The 21,087-nt window shown below is 44.5% G+C and overlaps 1 protein-coding gene across 2 annotated transcripts in view; it reads right to left on the bottom strand.

Annotated features, from left to right (window-relative positions):
- Nucleotides 1-21,087, bottom strand: part of POLD3 (DNA polymerase delta 3, accessory subunit) — a 128,385-nt gene that overhangs the window by 17,612 nt on the left and 89,686 nt on the right. For both annotated transcript variants that reach the window (XM_029602080.1, XM_029602079.1), the window contains 2 exons: nt 20,163-20,248; nt 1,428-1,506 (listed from right to left, as the gene is read on the bottom strand). In XM_029602080.1, coding sequence (XP_029457940.1) covers nt 1,428-1,506; nt 20,163-20,248 — 165 coding nt within the window. The remainder of the gene's footprint in view (nt 1-1,427; nt 1,507-20,162; nt 20,249-21,087) is intronic.

The following is a 21,087-nucleotide window of genomic DNA, read 5'->3' as shown; positions in this document are numbered from 1 at the left end:
AGTGCCTACTGCGGGAGCTTGCTTGTCTGGGCAGGGTTCGATGGGCGCCGGGTCATCAGCCCCATTTCCTGCCGCGTGGTCTTCGGCGGAACCGCCATCTTGGCCGGGATCGGGAGGCTGCTTTTCATAAGAAAACTGCCGTAAGTCAGCAGTTTTCCGTTTTGTGGCCATCAGGGCGATGTAGTCAGCTGCGGGAGGCACTGCCGTTTAAGTGATGGAAAAGTTTGCCGCGATCGCGCCGGTTTCTGCGGGGTGGGGGCCTCCGAGGGAGCGGAGCTCGTCAGCTATGCGACCGCTTTCATCGGCTGCTCAACAGCGCCCCCCTGCAAGCACTTTTAAATTGATTGAGGGCATTTCTCAGACAACCACTTACCCAGGTAAACAGTTCTGAAGATTACCATCCATGGCAGCCACACGACCTTCAGACTCCTACAATATCACAGACCCCTTATCGCCTCTCTTGCTTTTCATTCTGCTCTTATTCTGGGAATCTCTTTTTTGGGCCTAATATATTTTACTTATTTTTAAAAAAAACAAAACTTTTGATTACTTTTGTTGGGTGCTGACATGCCTTTGGCAACTTCTGTAATTAGATCTTTTTTATTCGTTTTAACTGTGGTTAGTAAAATTCCTTTTCCAAGGACCTTTCACTAGAATTGGTGATATTGCTATTGGTCAAAATTTAGATTTAATTAAACGGGATCCCAACAGGCTTTATAACACAGGAGGAATGTTTCCAAAGGGATTTCCAAGGATAAATGGGTATCTGTCCGCAGAAAACTCCCTCTGAAAAGAGCCCGTCCCTTCCACAGGGAAAAGTACGTGCACTGTTCAGTGTGCATACTGTTCCCCACAGAGAAAAGGGTTGGTGTGAGGCACAAGGTCAGGAGAGGTCAGCTAAGCAAAAGCTGCAATTTCATTTTGTGCAGGGTTCTTATGTTCTTACATATTTAGTAACTTACAACATACGTGATGTAAGAAACTGTCGTGGCACCCTCCGCTAGTGGATTTTTAAAGGGAAACTCCATGGGGAGTTTCCTTGATAAAGGGACTTGCAAGTCTGCAAGCTACCCAGGGATGGTGTTGGTGGAGGCTGAAGATAGCCCTTATAAAGCTTTAGTGACATCCTCAGATCGTTTGCATTTCAGCTTCTAGATGAAAGAGAGGGAAGATTTATATTATTAATATCTAACAACCTGGGGCACAGGGAAATAATGGGATCTGGCCCACGTTAATACATAGTTAACAAAAGAGAGGTGCTGGACTCCTGAATCTCAGCTCTCCCAATGTCTGATTCATCAGAAACATGTAAAATATCAGAGAACTAGACGTGCGCGCATTACAGACGACATACAAATGGCAGTCAACTGAGAAGCAGATGCAGCTCCGATTACACGGCATTGAGGAACATAGATCTAACTCCTTACCTATGCTGCCTTCTTCATCCAGAAAGGTCCTGGTCTTCAGCACTCGCTTGCGTCTTCTCTTCTTTTCTCCGGTCTGCATCTACAGCAATTTAACACAAGGGATGTACAGTTTACACTAGGGCTCAGGCTCAGAAGCTAAACCTGGTACAAGAAGTGATGCTGAGAGACACCTCTTTTATAACATGACTGCAGCTTACAGAGGTCTCTTTTCTATAATTTTCTAAGCATGGAGGAGTGAGGGGTAGAAAAGCAAGTTTGCTTACCATCAACAGTGTTTTCCATAGACAGCAGATGAATTAGTCATGCTGACTGGGTACGTCCTCTGTGCCACTAGGTGACGGAGCTCTCTAAGATCACCCAAAGTCTTTAGATGTGGTGTTCCCTCCTGCCTGTCCCTGTGCCTGCTCGAGGCTCCTCAGTCTGTGTTAAAGCAAGAAGATATGCATGTGTGAACTGTCCGGGGAGGCGGGAGGGTCAGCATGGCTGATTCATCTGCTATCTACGGAAAACACCGTTTACGGTGAGCAAACTTGCTTTTTTCCCCATAGATAAGCAGCTGAATTAGCCACGCTGTCTGGTAGTCCCCAGCTGAAGTACTGAGCGCATTGGTATGTAGTCATTTGTATGTCAGTGAGCACTCAATACATAATAGGAGGTGGACAGTTTTGAAGTCGTTGCACTATTTAGTGTTCTTCTGGAGAATTATCCGCCCCATCTTTGCATCATCCTCTGCCTGTTTGTCCAAACAGTAATGGGATGTGAAGGCATGAAGTGAAGACCATGTAGCTGCTTTGCAGATATCTAACAGAGACACATCATGAAAGTGAGCAACAGATGCAGCCATGGCACGGATTTGGTGTGCTTTGGATGTGGTAGACAAGGATTCCGAACGTTTGAGATAACAAAATTGTATGCAGTTAGTAAGCCAGGAAGATAATGTTCTCTTTGATACAGGAAGGCCTGGCGCGTTCGGATTAAATGAAAGGAAGAGTTGCGAAGATCTCGTCTGAGATTGAATGCGTTGTTTATAATATGCAAGAGCACGTTTACAGTCTAAGGAATGATGATGCCGCTCATTGTCGTTTGCGTGTGGTTTTGGATGAAAAATAGGTAGTGTAATGGTTTGATTTAAATGAAATGTAGAAACTACCTTAGGTAGAAAGTTAGGATGCTTACGTAGTGTAACTATCATGGTAAAATTCCAAGTAAGGAGAATAGTGAACTAGTGCTTGAAGTTCACTGATTCTTCGTGCAGAAGTTAGGGCAATTAAGAACAGTACTTTCCAGGAAAGGTATCTAGGATGGCAGCTATGTAGTGGTTCAAATAGTGGTAACATAAATTGTTCCAGAATTGGATTAACATCCCAAGGTACTGGGGATTTTTTGATTGGATGTCATAAATGCAAAACGCCCTTCATAAATCTGGAAACTAGAGTATGACATGCTATAGATTCTCTGTTGAGAGGAGTGTGATATGCTGATATCGCGCTGAGGTGAACGTGTAAGGAAGCAGTAGCCAAACCTTGTGTATAAAGGATGTGAAGATAAGACAATAGCCGTTCAGGTGGGCATGTGAGTGGATCAGTGTTCACAGAGGAACACCATGCAGCATAACGCTTCCACTTACGCTGATAATTGAGACGGGTAGATAGTTTTCTTGATGCCACTAAAATATCTTGAAGTGGTGGAGATATATTTAGGTTTTGGAATGTGAGCAGTTCAATCTCCAAGCAGTGAGATTCAAGGATGCGTGGAGGGGATGGAGAAGTGAAACCCTTTTGTTGGGTGAGAAAAGTGGGAGCATTCCCCAGAGGAATTGGTTTGCAGATTGATAGTTGTGTGTGTGGATGTGAATGGGTGCCAGGGTGAGACGCGGCCATGTGGTACAATCAGAATTAGGTTCGCTTTGTCCTTGATGCATCTCTGTATTGTGCATGAGATCAAGGGAATTGGTGGAAATGTGTACAGGAGATGTTGCGACCAATCCAGTCGGAATGTGTCTTGTGTCAGATGGTGAACACTGGGGTAGACTGAGCAAAAGAGGGGAACCTTTTTGTTGTGTTCTGTTGCAAAGATTCCAAACCGAAAATATTCTATCGGCCACGCTCTGTTCTAATTCCCACTTGTGTGGGTGAAAAATTCTGCTCAACTTGTCCACTTTGGTATTGTTGATTCCTGGAATATGTGGCCTGTAGGGAGATTCCCCTGTTGTGAGACCAGTCCAGAATCTCTAATGTTTCCTTGCAGAGGTTCCATGAACCAGACCCTCCTTGTTTGTTTATGTAAAACATCGCCACTTGGTTGTCTGTGTGGATCATGATAACATGATGCTGCAGTTTGTGTTCAAAAGCTTGTAGCGCGGATTTGAGGGCTCGTAACTCTAGAAGATTGATGTGATAAGTTCGTTCCTGGAATGACCATAACCCTTGAGTTTGTAGGTTGGCAAGAAGGACTCCCCCATTATGTGGGATAGGCATCTGTGGTAAGAATCAATTGATGGCGAAGAGGCCTTAGTGGCAAGCCTTCTGTCAGCGCTGGCAGGATGATCCACCAGTGAAGGTCTCTCTTCATGCTGTTGGTGAGTCTTGAGTGGACAAGGGACTTAGAAACTGTGACCATTGGTGTTTTAATTCCCATTGAAAACGACGAATGGAAGTCTTGTGTTCAGGACTACATATGTACATGCTGCCATATGATCCAGTACAGTCAGGATTTGGCAGGCTGAGGCAGTGGTAAGGTTTAGTAGATGTTGGGCTAGAGAAGTAAGTGCTATTGCCCTGGGTGGAGGTAAGAAAGCTTTGTCCCGAATGGTATTTATGGATGCTCTGATAAAGACCAGGGTCTGGGTAGGTTGGAGATGAGATTTTTCATAATTTATGAGAAGACCCAGATTGTCTAGACCAGAGCTTCTCAACCTGTGTGTCACGACACACTAATGTATCGCCAAACACTGGCAGGTGTGTCGTGTCTCTCGGTGTCCCACTGCCCGTTGCACTTCCCTTCTCCCTTTTCCAGCCCTCGCGTGCCAAATGGAATCCTTTCTTCCTACCCCCATTGCCCAATGGGAAGCCTCCTTCATTCTGCCTGCCCCCACGCAGGCCAATCGGAAACCTCCTCCCTGCTACCTACCAGTGGGAGTAGGAAGAAGGGAGGAAGCCTTTGATTGGCCGGTGAGGCAGGCATCGCCTAGCCCAGGGGTGGGATGGGAGAAATAGCAGTTACGAACTCCGACGAATCAAGGCTGCTACAGCCTGTGGCGGCGAAGAGGAAACCCGACCCCGACTGAGGCTACCACGGAAGCCCATCCCCATGGTGGCGCAAAAAGAAGGCCCACCGGAGTAAAGCCGCGGCGGAACTGGAGCCCATCCCTGCAGTGAAGAAAGAATACGTTTTTGGTGAGAGCAGGTGTGTCTGTGTGTGAATGAGTGCCTGGGTGAGAGCTGGTGTGTCTGTGTGTGAATGAGTGCCTGGGTGAGAGCTGGTGTGTCTGTGTGTGTGTGGATGCATGGGTGAGAGCTGATGTGAATGTGTACTTGGGTGAGAGATTGTGTGTGTGTGTGGGTGTGAATGGAAGCCTGGGTGAGAGCTGGTGTGAATGGGTGCTTGGGTGAGAGCTTGTGTGTGTGGGTGTGAATGGGTGCCTAAGAGAGAGCTTGTGTCTGTGGGTGTGAATGGATGCATGGGTGAGAGCTTGTGTCTGTGGGTATGAATGGGTACCAGGGTGAGAGCTGGTGTGAATGGGTGCTTGGGCGAGTTTTTATGTGTGTGGGTGTGAATGGAAACTGAGTGAGAGCTTGTGTCTGTGGGTATGAATGGATGCATGGGTGAGAGCTGCTGTGAATGGGTGCTTGGGTGAGAGCTTGTGTGTGTGTGTGGGTGTGAATGGAAGCCTGGGTGAGAGCTGGTGTGTGTGGGTGCGAATGGGTGCCAGGGTGAGAGCTGGTGTGAATGGGGGCTTGGGTGAGAGCTTTTGTGTTTGGTTGTGAATGGAAGCCTGGATGAGAGCTGGTGTGAATGGGTGCTTGGGTGAGAGCTTGTGTGTGTGGGTATGAATGGATGCATGGGTGAGAGAGTGTGTCTGTGGGTGTGAATGGGTGCCAGGGTGAGAGCTGGTGTGAATGGAAGCCTGGGTGAGAGCTTGTCTCTGTGGGTGTGAATGGAAGCCTGGGTGAGAGCTTGTCTCTGTGGGTATGAATGGATGCCTGGGTGAGATCTTGTGTCTGTGGGTGTGAATGGATGCCTGGGTGAGAGCTTGTGTCTGTGGGTGTGAGTGGATGCCTGGGTGAGAGCTTGTGTCTGTGGGTGTGAATGGATGCCTGGGTGAGAGCTTGTGTCTGTGGGTGTGAATGGATGCCTGGGTGAGAGCTGGTGTGAATGGGTGATGGGGTGAGAGCTTGTGTGTGTAGGTGTGAATAGAAGCCTGGATAAGAGCTGGTGTGAATGGGTGTGAGAGCATTTGTGTATGACCGAGAGCTTGTATATAAGAGACCATGAATGTGATTGAGAGAGACTGGTCAGGAAGATGACTGGTGTGAGAGAGACCGAGACTGGTCGTGGGGTCTAATTGGAGGTGTCAGTGTGAGTGACTGGTTGTGGGCGCTAAGGAAGAGGACTGTGAGGACAGAGCTTCAGCAGCCCTTGCTGCTTCTGGTGAGTGCTATTGGCCTGGAAGGGAAAGGAGTAGGAGAGTTGCTGGAGAGGTTAAGTAAAGGTGGCTTTTTAAATTATTTTTCTTGATTGACTGCCATTTTATTTGTTGGGTATTATGCGATGTCTGCTGTTTTAAAATATTTTATTGATATTTGGACATGTTTTAATAATTTTTATGAGTTTTTAATTGTTGGATATTATTCTGTTCAGCAGCTGTTTTGTAACATTTTTAGTATAGCTTTACAATTATTTCTGTGTGGGGCTCTATAGCAGCTTGGCTTATTCTGTTTTCCCAATAGGAAATGTATTAGTGTTTGGGGCCTGGTTTAATAGTTGTATTTCTTAGATAGGATTGTTACTTTTTTTATTTATTTGTTTAAAGTTTGTTTTTTTTACCGACATTTGTAGGTACATCTGTTTTAGTGTGTTCCATAATATAGGTGTAACTTTGTGCGGGTTAGTTTGTGTGCATTATTGCAAATCCTGAGAGAGTCTGTTAGGTGCTATATTTCTCTTTCCATTTCTCAAGGTTCGCACTGCATGCAGAGTGCTTTTTTGGTTTTCCATTCCAGTTTCTGTCTCCATATTTATAATTTGTGGTTTTTCTGTACTTGGTGAAGGGTGTGTGACTGAGCATGTAGGCATGTGTATCAATCTTATTTGTTGTGTTTTCTCAATAGGATATGCATTAGTAGTAAATTACTGTCTTTTCATAAGGAAGGCTATTTTACCTGGTAGTAAAAGGAGTGCATTTTGCTTTTACTGGGATGTCATCAGAACCAGAATATCTTTTTTGTATGGTGAGTTGTACAGGGTAATACCCTAGATCTGCTCTGAACTCATTGCTAGGGGTTGAGGGGATTCCTGTGGATGCAGAGCGCATGTTTACATTTAGCCCCGTGATGGTCACATGTTCAGTGTGTCACGCATGTGAGAACCATCTGTCAGGTGTGTCCCGGCCAAAAAAAGGTTGAGAACCACTGGTCTAGACAATTGTTTGCATTAAATTGCTTTGGAGAAGAACGGGAGTTGGGGCTACTAGAAGCCAATCGTCCAGATAAGGAAATATTTGAATCCCCCGACAACGGAGGTGTGCCACCACTACCACTAGGCATTTCGTGAATACTCTGGGAGCAGATGAGAGGCCGAAGGGAAGGACTTTGTATTGAAAATGTCTTTTTCCCACTTGAAAACAAAGGTAATTCCAGGATTTGGGATGTATTGGGATATGAGCATATGCATGCTTTAAATCTATGGAGCACATCCAATCCATGGGTTGCAAGAACGGAAGGATTGATTTGAGAGAAGTCATTTTGAATTTTTCCTTTCGAATGTATTTGTTGAGGAAGCGCAGGTCCAGAATTGGATGTAGACCTCCTGATTTCTTGGGAATGAGGAAGTATTTTGAGTAAAAACCCTTCAGATGTTGGGAAGGTTGTACCTCTTGTATAAGTGTTGTGGAAGTAAGTGACTGATCTCTTGAAGGAGAGTCTTCCGATGAATACTCTGAAATCTTTTGGTACTCAAATGCGGAAGAGGAGGTGGGGATGTAAGATTGAGGGAATATCCGTTCTTTATTATGGCTAGGACCCAGGAATCTGTCATGATATTGCTCCATTGAGTGAAGAAGTGAGAAAGTCGACCTCCTACTATCTGAGTGTGTAGTGGTGGCGGTATTATTTCTAAAAACTGTGTTGATTTTTAGAGGGTTGAGGGTCTGTAATCTGGCGTGGCTGACGAGCTACACATGGGCGTTGACGAGAAGCTGGTTGTTGGAAAGGCTGTTGGCAGTTTGGTTGAGGCCTATAAGTAGTATAAGGCCTATACTGACGTCTCTGGAAAGGTCTTTTGTATGAACCAAACTGATGTTTAGATGTTGAAGAATCATGCTGAGTTAAAGAAAGTACAGCTACTTTCTGCTCCTTTAACTTCACCACAGTTTCGGTAAGTTTGTCTCCGAACAAGTTATCAGGTTGGCAGGGCAGGTTAGTGAGCTTGTCGTGAACGTCTTCATGTATGGCACTTGCCCGTAACCATGCCAGTCTTCCATATCATGGAATTCAGATGGAAGCGTATTATCTGCTGAATTTTGTTGTAGCAAGGGTTTTAAGGACTGAAGGCATTCAAAAAGATACTGAACTACATAGAATTGATGGTTCTGTATCTTAGCGTTAAGGATTCCTGATTGATATACTTTCCGAGCAAAGTCATCTAAATTTTTGTTGTCTTTGCGGGGCGGATTATTTGAATGTAAGCGAGATTTGAATGCCTTTTGCATGGCTGATTCAACCACGACAGATGCGTGCGGTAACTGCACGTTGGTGTAAAAAGGGAAATCTCACATCCTATATTTCAAGTCCGTTTTCCTTGAAGTTGGAGTCGTTGAATTTGGGGAATTCCCAAGCCTTTTCCAATAGAGATTCCAGCACTAGATGAGAAGGAAGTGCTGTAGGTTCAGCTGGTGTATCAAATATTTTTAACACCCAAACACCTCTTGCCTAGGATCAGGAATCTTTTCCGTTTCTACCCCCAATCGGTGACCCACTTTCTCAAAAAATTGGGAGTATGTGAGATCTTCTGGTGGTGATACCGGTTCTGGAGGCAAGTCCTGTGGCTCAGACGGGTAGCCCGTTGATGACCCGTTGATGAAGGTGAAGTAGGAGGATCTACTGATCGAGGAGATGGTCTGGCAGGCAGCGTTCTTGGTGCTGGCTCTGGTGTAGGTGCTGAAGGTACTTCTACGGGTGGGTCAGGGTTTGGTAGATTTTGTTGTTGAGCCGATGTTAGAAATTGTGGTAAAATAGAGGTAATCTGTGTCAATGTATCATACCGATAGGGATGTAGGGGGGCCCATATTCGGTTGTTGACCTGATAGAGGTAAGGCTGCTTTGAGGATATCCTGGTTCGGTCCTTGAGGGCGTCCGATTTCCTGAGGTGGATAAGGAAGTTTAGAATGTAGAGGTTCTTGATAGACTGAACTCCTATGATGCTCAGATGAAGTAGAGTCCTTCCCATAACTACTCACTTCAGCCTTGGTTCTTATCCGCATCATGAGTACACTATCCAACTTGAGGCCTTCATAGTCCTCCCCTATTTAATTTCCCTGCTTTTTGCCCAAGTTATACAGACCCAATTCTCTATACTTGCTTCACCCATTTTATGTTTATCCAGGTTACTTCTACCCTGTTCATTGTTTTAATCCAGGTTACTTCTACCCTGTTCATTTTGTCTCTGTTATTTTTTTCTGGTTGTAATGTAAACCGAAGTGATAATTAATCTTGTTAATTGAACCTCGGTATATAAAAAGTTATAAATATAAAAAAACCTCAGATGAATGGGAAGATCCTCCCGATAAATGTGGAGGAAATAAAGAATCTAGGCCTTTTATGACCTGATGTGTGTTTCTTATTTTGTTTTACAGGTATAGATACGCTGCTGCGTCGATCTTCATCAGTTCCTGGGTGTCGACGCTCTTCAGATGCATCTGTGCATTGGCGCTGCTCTGCTGCGTCAGCGCTTCGAAGTTGCTCCAATGCGTCGATGTGCTGATCTTTTTCCGAAACCTCGGGGCACTGCTGAGACGGCTTATCACTTGGTATCGACGCATCCGATGCAGGCTGCATCAATGGTGCGTCCCTAGCCATTTGTATTGAAGGATTTTTATTTTTTATTTTCTGTTTGTGACCTGGAGGGTCAGCAGATGTGGGCCTTCGATGGACATGGGTTTTGGGGGTCGACTACAGTCCCGGAGCCGACCTGGCTGAGGCATCAGAGGGGGCATACGAGCCCGTCTTGTCCTCTCTGAGCTGGGCAATCCGCGCTGCTCTCTGGTGCTGTGCCCTTGGGGACATCTGTCCACAATCTGTATAGTTTGCCTGATCATGTTTTGGACCAAGGCAAATGTAACAAAATTGATGTCTGTCAGTTACAGACATAATTTTACCACATTCACAGAATTTAAACCCTGGACGAGGCATGATGTAAATATTCTGTGGTAATTTTTGAAGTTTTAAAGAAATAATTGCAGTTTTTTTCTTCACAGCAACTTTTCCTCACAAGAACCGTAGAGCTCTGCGTGTGGTTAGTTGCGCGGAAAAAAACAGATTGAGGAGCCTCGAGAAGGCACAGGGACAGGCAGGAGGGAACACCTCATCTAAAGACTTTGGGTGATCTTAGAGAGCTCCGCCACCTAGTGGCACGGAGGATGTACCCAGACAGCATGGCTAATTCAGCTGCTTATCTATGGGAAAAACTTTTATTGTGAAACACTCAGTCACTTACTACAGAAAGTGCAGCCATCACTAAGGTGAAACAAGAATGGTTCTATGCAGCACAATGAAATAAAATACCAAGATGAGGTGGAGGAAGACAGAATTTAAATGTGCATGTTGCTGCGTTACCACTGATCTTAATTACCTTAAGAGCAAGACATATGTAAGACTCCTATTGCCACAGAAGTTTGAGTTACTCCATCTATTACCGTAAACTTAATTAAGATTGTCTGAATAGATAAAAGCCCTCTCCAACACCTTTACAGATAAAAGTAAAAACCTCAGGAGTGCTTTAATGAGGTTCATGGTAATGGCTGAAAACACTATACAATAATCTTAAAACATACTCTGCTTCTGACAGACAGAAGAGGATAGCATCGTATCATATTAGATTTTGTGTTCAACAACCTTGTGAATGGACCAGTGTGAATGTCCATGAGACATCTGGGAACCTGAAGAGAGTCACTTTCTTGGGATAATTTTATTGTGAATGTGTAAAATACGAAGGAGTTAATGCTAAACAGGATGTACTTACAATTCCCAAGATAAATCAAATGGGAGGCCTGACTCTGTGGTTGAAAATATCTTTATTAACTATGCAGGATCTCTCCCAGCAGCAAAGCAGAGCTTCCCATTTAGAGCTACAAGCAAATCTTGGAGCCTATGCAATAAATTGCGCCCAGGTTTACACGCGGTTGGATACGTGTTTTGGATGCACTAGAATAGTGCTGGATGCAGTAAGGAGATTAGCATACCTAAAACTTGCACCCTAACAAACACAAATCCATTAGTGCCTCTCAGATGTTAATTGCATGTGGATGAGGACATCAGATATTGGCCCTTGATGCAAGAAAGCACTGGGCGCCCAATGCACACTGTATGCAGCAAATTTAACTCTAGCCTCGGAGGTGGAATAAAGTCAGCTTGCAGTCAAGGGCTCCTGAGAAACATTAAAAAATATACACTCTGTGTTGTAATAAGTGTGTCCGCCCCCTTAGTATCATTGTGATACTTTAATTTACTGCTTTTGGTGGAGAAAGCAGAGTTGCTTACCTGTAACAGGTGTTCTCCGAGGACAGCAGGATGTTAGTCCTCATACATGGGTGACTTCATCAGATGGAGCCCCAACATGGAAAACTTATGTCAAAGTTTCTAGAACTTTGACTTGCCACATTGGGCATGCTCAGTATGCCCTATATACCATGCATCCAACGCAGGGTCCCTCTTCAGTCTTATAACATAGAATTATATAAATCAAAATAGGAGAAACCCAACTCTGCCAGGTGACAGGTGGGTTTCGTGAGGACTAACATCCTGCTGTCCTTGGAGAACACCTGTTACAGGTAAGCAACTCTGCTTTCTCCAAGGACAAGCAAGTTGGTAATCTTCACATATGGTTGAATCCAATGTTCCCTCTAAGCTGTGCGCGTGTGCGTGCGCACACATGGTACAAAGTTTAGCGCACAGAGATTTTAATCCTAGAGTTTTTCCAAAAACTAGGCAAATTATTAGACATAAAATCATTATACTTGCACAGCAATGATGGGAGACACCTCATATGTGCTACATAATGTCTGTGCCACTCTGTGGGTTAAGAGATCTCTGACTCATCTCTACACAGTCCATAGTATTGGTTTAAACACTTGCTCCAAAGTGTATGGGATGCTAGCACTGATAGGCTACACAATACACAAGTGTACCCCGTCTGGTCCCGGGTCCCGCTTAGCCTGACTGATCCGGGGCGAGCTCGTAAACCTGGCGCCAATCCGTTCTCTCGAGCGTACGCACATACACGTCCCCACCCCCGGCTCATCCCTTTCCATCCCCCAGATATTCTCCTCAGCCCATGACGATCCCCCGCAGCCCCTGCCGATCTCTACCCGCTCCACGAACAGGACGCAATAAATGGCTGTAGTGGGTCAGACAGAGGGTCCATTGAGCCCGGCGGCGTCCGATACAGGCCGTAAGCGCCTGGTGAGCACCCAAAAACTAAATCTGTCCCGTGCCTCCGAGGCTAGCTACGTGTTCAAGAATCTATGCTCTGCGTCAGCAGCTAGATGACTGAGTGTATATGACGCCATGTGGTAATATAAATCATTTATAAAGAACATTAGAAAAAGATAGCGTCATCTTGTTAAGATTAAATAAGTTGATAATATTTAAGTTAATTACAATTAAGATAATAAGATTTGAATGCATAAAAACAGAAATGAATAAAGGTGTTAAACGCAAGAGAACAGCTACATCATTTAAATCCAAATGACTAGATGAGACTGTTGAAACTAATACCGCAAAGTCGCACGGCCTAACTCGTGTAGCCCTGCGTGAAATTTTTTCGTATGATGAAGATAAAGGAGTCTTTTGTCTGATCTGCGCTAAAGCGAAAGCTGTAGGAGAGTTTTCTACGGGTAAAAGTTGGAACGAGGTCTGGAAACTGGATTTCCTCAAAAGACAACTAGTTGGTAAATCTCACATTGACAGTGTAACAAAATTGAAAAATATGAATCCACTATTTCACGGTGGGTTGAAGAACCTGTTACTAGAGACTCCAGAAGAAAAGCAAAGGAGGCAAATCGTTGTAGAATGGAAGTGTTCAAATCCAGATGAGATAAAGGTCCTGATTGACAGCGTCTTGCTAGCCATCAAATTGAACTCCTCTATGCTGGCTGTTACAGAAATAAATGAACACATGGCCAAATTTGTAAAGCTGCCAGATAGTTGGAGAAGTAAAAATTATGCATTTGAATTTCTTGAAGTCATCAACAGCGATGTTCAAAATGATATAATGCAAGAAATTTCTTCGGCATTGTTCCACACTTTAGCCGTTGATGAAAGCACTGACATATCTAGACATATCTTTGATCAAATGCTTAATACTTTACTTTAAGTATTGGCCTAGCAATGCTTTGGATTACAAAGTATCGTTTGGTGGCATTTTGCGATTACAACATTGCGATGCTGCTTTAGTCGTATCTGCCATCAAACTCTTTTATACAGCAAACAAGCTTGATTTAAGGAAGATGGTTAGGTTTACATCGGACGGAGCCTCTGTTATGTTAGGAAGAAAAAATGGAGTAGCAATACAGATGAAAAAAGAAATCCCACATCTAACTCAGCAACACTGTGTAGCACATCGTGAAGATTTAGGAATAACTGATACATGGAAAGAAGTCAAACTGATGCAAGACACAAACTCTTATCAGAACTGTGTACTCGATGTTTAGTAGATCTATTTCGAAAAGAGTTAAATTTCAAGAAATCGTTGATGCCACAGAGTATGATTCAGTAGCATTCAGACCTTTAAATGAAGTGCAATGGCTGTCGAGGCATTTTGCTGTGCAAGCTATAGTTTGAAACTATGCTGTTTTGTTACAATATTTCGAGGAAGAGCAAGGAAAAGACCCAATTGCCAAATACTGTTTCAAGAAGCTGAGCACATCTGAGTTTAGGGTAGCTCTGGAAATTTTGAATGATGTTCTATCAGAAGAAGGGTTTAACAACTCTAGAAGCTCACCATCTAGCTCAAGGCAAACTGAACAAGATCAGAAGTCAATATTTAACAAGCTCATCTCAGTGGAGTCAAAAGTGTTAAAGCACTATTACAGGTACCAACCAATAGTGCAGTCAACACAAGCTCACAGATCACATTTATCAATCTCTTGTGTGTCCATCTGGATGAAAGGTTTCCAGAAGAGGAAGTACAGGCATGGGCTGCATTTGATATTTGGTCACTTGTCAATTGTGACTTCGATTTCGGAATTGATAACATAAAATCACTTTGTGCTCAATATAAAGAGTTTCTGCCTGAGGAGTTAACAGTAGTTGATCAATACAACAACTTCAAATTTGTTGTTGCTGAGAAAATCAAAAACAAAGTTGTTTCAAATTTGTCATCTATGTTGTCGTTTGTAACTCAAAATGAACAATTCAAAGACCTCGCTGTGTTGATGGATATTGGAGGAACATTCATGGCATCCAGTGTAGACTGTGAATGTGGCTTCAGTTTAATGAATGCTACGAAAACCAAATCGCGGAATCAGTTACAGATGGAGCATTTGGATATGATCATGCATGTGAAGAACTATCAACTAGATACCTATCGAAAGATACAAAAAGTTGGGTGGACTATCTATGGGCTTCTGTTCACTCCAAATAGAAGGTTAAGGCTCGTTTGCAGTCCAAACTGTGCAGGGCTCGTCACCTTGGTGCAAATCAGGCCTGGGAAAGAATGTTGGCAGGACGACTGACTGGTTAAGATGAAAATCCATCACAATCTTAGGCAGGAATTTAGGGTGCTTATGCGAGACCACCCTGTCATGATAAAACTTAGGGCAAGGTGGATAAGTCACCTTATCCACCTTGCCCTATCCAGTGTGCAGGGTCAGCGAGCCTGGAGCTCGCTGACCCTGCACACTGAGATGATTGCCACCAAAAATATGACCTTCCAGGTTAGGTACTTGTCACAGGTGCACAGCGGCTCAAAATGAGCTTTCATCAGCTCAGCTACCACCACGTTGAGGTCCCAAGACATAGCAGGAGGCCTCAGGGGAGGCTTTAATTGAAACAGATCCCGCATAAAACATACAACTAAAGGTTGTACAGAGATGAGTGTACCATAGTGGTATGCGCCAATTGCACTGAGATGAACTCTTAATGGATTTGGTTTTCAAGCCAGCCTCCGATAGGTGTAGAAGGTAATCAAGCAGTTTTTATTTGGGGCAGGAGAACGGATCTAGGGCTTTCTGCTCACCTTTCTGTTGCAAGGGGATGTGAAGAGATCCACATCTGGGCTCCCCCAGAGGCGGAATATCCAATTTCCAATCCCCTGGTCCAGGGACCACTTGTGGGATCTGCAGCAGAACCGGTGATAGCTTTTATGCTGCCCTGTGCGAACAGTTACTGTGCTGCCCCCCCACCCCCCCACTGTTCATTCATTCTCTGACGCAGGACAACCAAAAAAACCCGCCAAACTCCCTTCAGTGATACAAACTTTAAAAACTGACACCATCCTGGGAACTTTTGATTTCCAGTAATCTCCAGATTGTCATGGATTAGTGGAAGAGGGATGCACAAACTTTCTCCTCTCTTTGTTATATACACACACACACACATACAAGCTCATATACACATACGCGCTCTCTCAGACAAACCCGCAGGCATCTCCAGCTTTTCTTTGGTTGAGATCTACCAGCAGCGTCAGGCTCTCATCTTCATTTCTGCTGCTGCTGGCAGGTTGGAATCCACCTGCAGCACCCATTCTCACATACAGAGCTCTCAATCATACACATGCACACACTGAAGGCAGACCCGCCCGCCCAGCCTTCTCTTTCTTTTGCCAGCAACCTCGGAGCCTCTCTCGTTCCTCTGCTGCCACTGTCACTGCTGCCGTGTGGCTATTGGGGAGGCACCGATCGCTGCTACTGGCAATGAAGCCCATTCTGCTGCCTCCTCTGTGCAGGCCCCGTGGTATTAAAAATTTGCAGGGCTTCCAGTTTCTCCATGCGTATCTCATACATCACAAGATTGGCATAGATATCATACCTCCTTGCTTGTTGAAAGACCACATTGCCACCTGGTTGTTGGTTTAGATCAGGACAACTTTGTTGGACAACAGATCTCAGGAAGCCCAAAGCATGTACCTGATTGCCCAAAGCTCCAGGAAGTTGATTTGACAAAAGCTTTCCTGAGCAGACGAGACACCCTTAGTACTGAGCGCATATACATGAGCTCCCCAGCCCAGAGTGGACACATCAATAGTTAGGACAATTTGGATAGGAGGACTTCAAAAAGTCATCCCTGTTCCAGATTTGAAAGTACCTGCCACCAAGACAAAGAATCCCAGAGGGGCGATGTGACAATATATAATCCTGGATGTTCTGTGTGGCCTGGCACCACTGCGACCTCAGGGTTCATTGAGCTCTGCACATGTGTAATCGTGCCAAGGGAGTGAAATGGATGGTTGCAGCTATATGGTCCAACAGCCTCAACATGTGCCAGGCTGACACCTGCTGCGATGGTCATCAAAGTAATGGCTCTTTGACAAGGCAGGAAGGCCTTGGCCTGAGCCATGTCTAACAGGGCTCCAATGAAGTCCAACTGAGGTGATGAGCTGGGTTGATAACGAACCCTAGTGACTTCAACACCTGGATGGTCAAGCACATGGACTTGACAGCCCCTGCCTGAGATGTGCACTTGACCAGCCAATCATCCAGATAAGGGAAAACATGCACCCCAGCCTGTGGAGGTGTGCCGCTGCCATCACAGCCAGGCATTTTGTGAAGACTCATAGGATGGACACTAGCCCGAATGGCAACACCCGATACTGAAAATGCTGTTTTCCCACCCCAAACCAAAGATACTTCTGGTAACTGGGGAAGATCTCGATGTGAGTGTGTGGGCCTTCACATAGAGGAAGCATAGCCAGTCCCCTTTATGCAAAAGGGGGATTAAGGTGCCCAGAGAAACCATCTTGAACTTTGCTTTTTTGACAGATCTGTTCAAGGCCCTTAGGTCTAGAATGGGGCAGAGTCCTCCTGTTGTCTGTGGAATCAGGAAGTACCTGGAGTAAAACCCCCTCCCTCTTTGCCTTGGTGGAACAGGTTCAACCACTTTGGCCGTTAAGAGGGAGGAGAGCTTTATTAGAAATACCTCTTGATGTGCTACCAGCCCTCTGAGGTTATATTGGGTCACTGGTTAGAAAAGAACCGCAGCCTGCCCCCGACTAGTGGCTCCATTGTCTTGGGTATGGGCAACTGGACTACACTCCCTAAGACTCAGTCAAAACCCCATCCCTGGAGTTGACTAATGTGCCGGCTGGGGCTTGGGGGGCTCTCTGCTGCCTGGAACGGCCGTGGGCGCCTTGATGCTGTTGATGGGAGCAAGGGGGGCAGACAATAGTACTTCCTCTGGCAAAAGGCTTCCTCTGCCCTGATCTTGCCGATCACCAAGCCAAGGAAGACGGATCCGGAGTGTTGGCGGGTCTCATGATGGTCCCGGAGCTGGGCCACTGCATCCCTCACCCTATCTCCGAAGAGATTCTCCCCAGTATACTGCACGTCAGCGAGTCATTCCTATACCTATGGTCGGAGATCCAAGGCCCACAACCATGCCATTCTGCGGGCACAGTTTCCTGCTGCAGAGACCCTCGATGTAGTCTTCAAAATATTGTAGGTTGCTCGAACCTCGTGTTTCCCGCACTTCAAGTCCTTATACACCCGTGACATGAAGGTGTTGTGCTGCTGCTGAGGTAGCTGCTCGGCCACCTCCTGCACCTGCTTCCAGATGTCCTGCGAGTACTAGTTTATGTAGAGCTCTTGGGAAGCTATGCAGGCAATAAGTATGGCTTCCTGAAACACCTTTCTCCCAAGTGCACCCGTCGCTCTGGGATCCTTCCCCGGGGGTGCCAATGAATGGGTCTGAGACCACTTGGCCTTCTTGAGAGCGATTCCACTACCACCGATTGGTGGGGCAGCTATTGCTTATCGAATTTGGGAGCCTTCTGGATGCGTTAGACCTCATCAGCCTTCTTTGTTCACTGGAGGCACTGTGAGGGAATGTTCCCATATCCTCAGCAGTAACTCCATAAGAATATCGTTTACCAGTTCCGCCACGATCTCCTTAAGAGGCTCCACAAACTGGAGGATCTCAAGCATTTTTCTTATCGCCATACAATTTGGACATCCATAGTAAGGTGTGCTTAATATTTTGCTGAGGTTGCTGAAGTGAATTATAGCAAAAAAAAGGAGCAAGATAAAACATCTGTTACAACTGTGCATCCAATGCAACAAGCTATTGAGCGCTAAGGACATTCAATTCTGTTAGTGCGCCCTTTTTAACTCTGCCTCATTTAAATATTGCATTGGGTGCCATGGGAATGTGGCTATGTGTGCATCTTATTGCATTGGCCCCTTTAAGGGGTATATAACTTTAAAGAGAGCATCCCCCTTTTTTGTAGATTTGTTATTTGTTTGTAGTCTTGCTCCACACAGATTGCTCTTCTTTTTAATGTGGTAGTTCATTATAAGGGCCCCATTATAACAGTAGGATGTGATGGTGTAAGATGAAAGGCATTGAAGGAGAAGCAATAAAAGGTCTCATTGATCGGAACATTGATCCTACTCCCCCATGCTCTGATTAAGGTGCCAACACATTTCTATGAAAGAAGAGATTGCCACAATAGGAGGAAGAATTGACAAAAGATGTGGCAGAGGTGAATTACAGAGCCAATATTTTATGCTCCAACATACTGGGAGAAATCTGCAGTGATCCAAAAAATGCCAGTCCCTGTTAGGTTGAATGACCATCATCTGCAGGTATTAGGACAGCATGAGTTTACCAAAGAGGCTCTATGCCAGTGGTTCTCAATCTTGTCCTCAAGACACACCTAGCCAGTCGAGTTTTCAGGATATCTGCAATGGATATTCATGAAATAGATCTGCATACAACTGAGGGATTGTAAACCTCTCATGCGTATTAATTGTGGATATACTGAAGACCTGACTGGCTAAGTATATCCCTCTTGAGTGAGTTCTTAGGAAATTAAAAAGTCATGAGATAGGGGGCAGTATCCTATTGTGGATTGGGAACTTGTTAAGACAGAAAACAGAAAGTAGGTCTAAATGCTAAATTTTCCCAATAGAGAAAGGTGAATAGTGGAGTGCTCCAGGGATCCATTCCGAGACCATTGATTTTAACAACGAATGAGATGATCAAATTTTCCAATGACACGAAAATATTCAAAGTTGTTAAATCACAAGAGAATAGTGAGAAATTGCAAGAGGACCTTGCAAAATTAGGAGACTGGGCATGCAAATGGCAAATGAAATTTAATGTGGACAAATGCAAAGTGATGCAGTTATGGAAGAGTAACTCAATTTATGGCTACACAATGCAAGATTTCATATTAAGTCACCGTTCAGGAAAAGGATCTAGGCATCATCGTTGATATGTTGAAATCTTCTGCTCTGTATGCAGCAGAGGCCAAGAAATCAAATAGAATGGTAGGAATTATTAGGAAAGGAATGGAGAATAAAACAGAGAATATCATAATGCCTCTGTATCGCTCCATGGTGCAACCTCATATTGAGTATTGTGTTCAGTTCTGGTCATCACATCTCAAAAAAGATATAGCAGAATTAGAAAAGGTACAGAGAAAGGTGACCAAGATGATAAAGGGATGGAACAATTCCCCTATGAGGAAAGACTAAAGAGGTTAGGACTCTTCAGCTTGAAGAAGAGATGGCTGAGGGGAGATATGATAGAAGTCTATAAAATGAGTGGAGTGGAACGAGTAAAACAATCTTTCAGAGTAAACACAATGCAGTTACTAGGTGATACATTTAAAACTAATAAAAGAAAATATATTTTCACTCAATGCATAATTAAGCCCTGGAATTTATTGCCAGAGGATGTGATGAAAGCATTAGTAACATGGGATTTATTTAATGTTTGGGTACTTGCCAGGTATTTGTAATCTGGATTGGCCAATATTGGAAACAGGATGCTGGGTTTGATGGACCCTCAGTCTGACCCGGTATGGAAACTTGTATAGCTGCATTTAAATAAGATTTGGAGAAGTTCCTGGAAGAAAGGCCATAAACCATTAAGGTGGAGTTGCAGATATCCACTGCTTATTCTTGGGATAAGCATCTTGGAATCTATCTACCCCTTAGGATCCTTCCAGTTACTTGTGACCTGGATTGGCCACTTTTAGAAACAGGTTACTGAGCTTAACGGGCCTTATGTCCTGAGGACTGGGTTGAGGACCCCTGCTCTACGGTGCTAGGAACCTTGAATCTTTGACATGTGCTCTTACCACTAAGTGCTGTGGCTCTGGCTCGGCCTTCTGTGCTACTTCAGGGTTAGTGGATAGTGCCTTCATGTCCCGGTCTGCAGGAGTTCCTGTAACAAAAATAAAACAGGGCTGAATGCAAGAGAACAACATTTTTCTAATACTGGTGCCTGGCTTGGGAGTTGTGATAAGTTACTATCCAGAGCACACTCTAAGAGAATTATAAAATCATAGAAAAATAGGGCTGTAAGGAAAATTAAGGACGAAAGCACAAGAGGAGGGCACAGTGAAACACACACATATAGATAAATCACAAAGGAGAAATATGTGGCAAAAATTGTACTGGACAATAACAGTTCATCAACAGAGGATTACTTTTATTTTACATATGCACGCTAGACATTGTACCACAGTAAACATTAGTGTAAATGCAAAGGACCCCTTGGGGTATTTAATTTCGTGGACAATGTCTAGCGTGCATATGTAAAAAAAAGTAATCCTCTGTTGATGAACTGTTATCGTCCAGTACAATTTTTGCCACACATTTCCTCCTTTGTGAGGAAACTTAAGGAGGCATCGGGTCCCTTTCCTGCCACCAGGCAGGATCCCCTGTACCTATACCATCCCAGAATTATGTTTTTTCACCCTCTACCACTCAGATGAGGTCAACTAGAATTTCAAGTGTGTAACAAAGAGTTGGTGGTTTCTTCCTACCCTCTGATATATTTCGGATATCTCAGCTTGTCCGGGGGTGTTTGCCTGTAACATTTGTGTACAATGGAGACTCACAAGTTAAAAGTAATCTTTTATCTTTCAGTAGGGTCATGAAATGAGCCCTAGAATGCAGGAAGAAAGCAAGCAGGTTTTTCATGGATGTATAGATAAGAACATAAGAAAATGCCATACTGGGTCAGACCAAGGGTCCATCAAGCCCAGCATCCTGTTTCCA

The sequence above is a fragment of the Rhinatrema bivittatum genome, chromosome 5, assembly GCF_901001135.1.
Source record: "Rhinatrema bivittatum chromosome 5, aRhiBiv1.1, whole genome shotgun sequence".
NCBI lineage: Eukaryota > Metazoa > Chordata > Amphibia > Gymnophiona > Rhinatrematidae > Rhinatrema > Rhinatrema bivittatum.
This window is presented reverse-complemented; position numbering and strand designations above follow the sequence as displayed.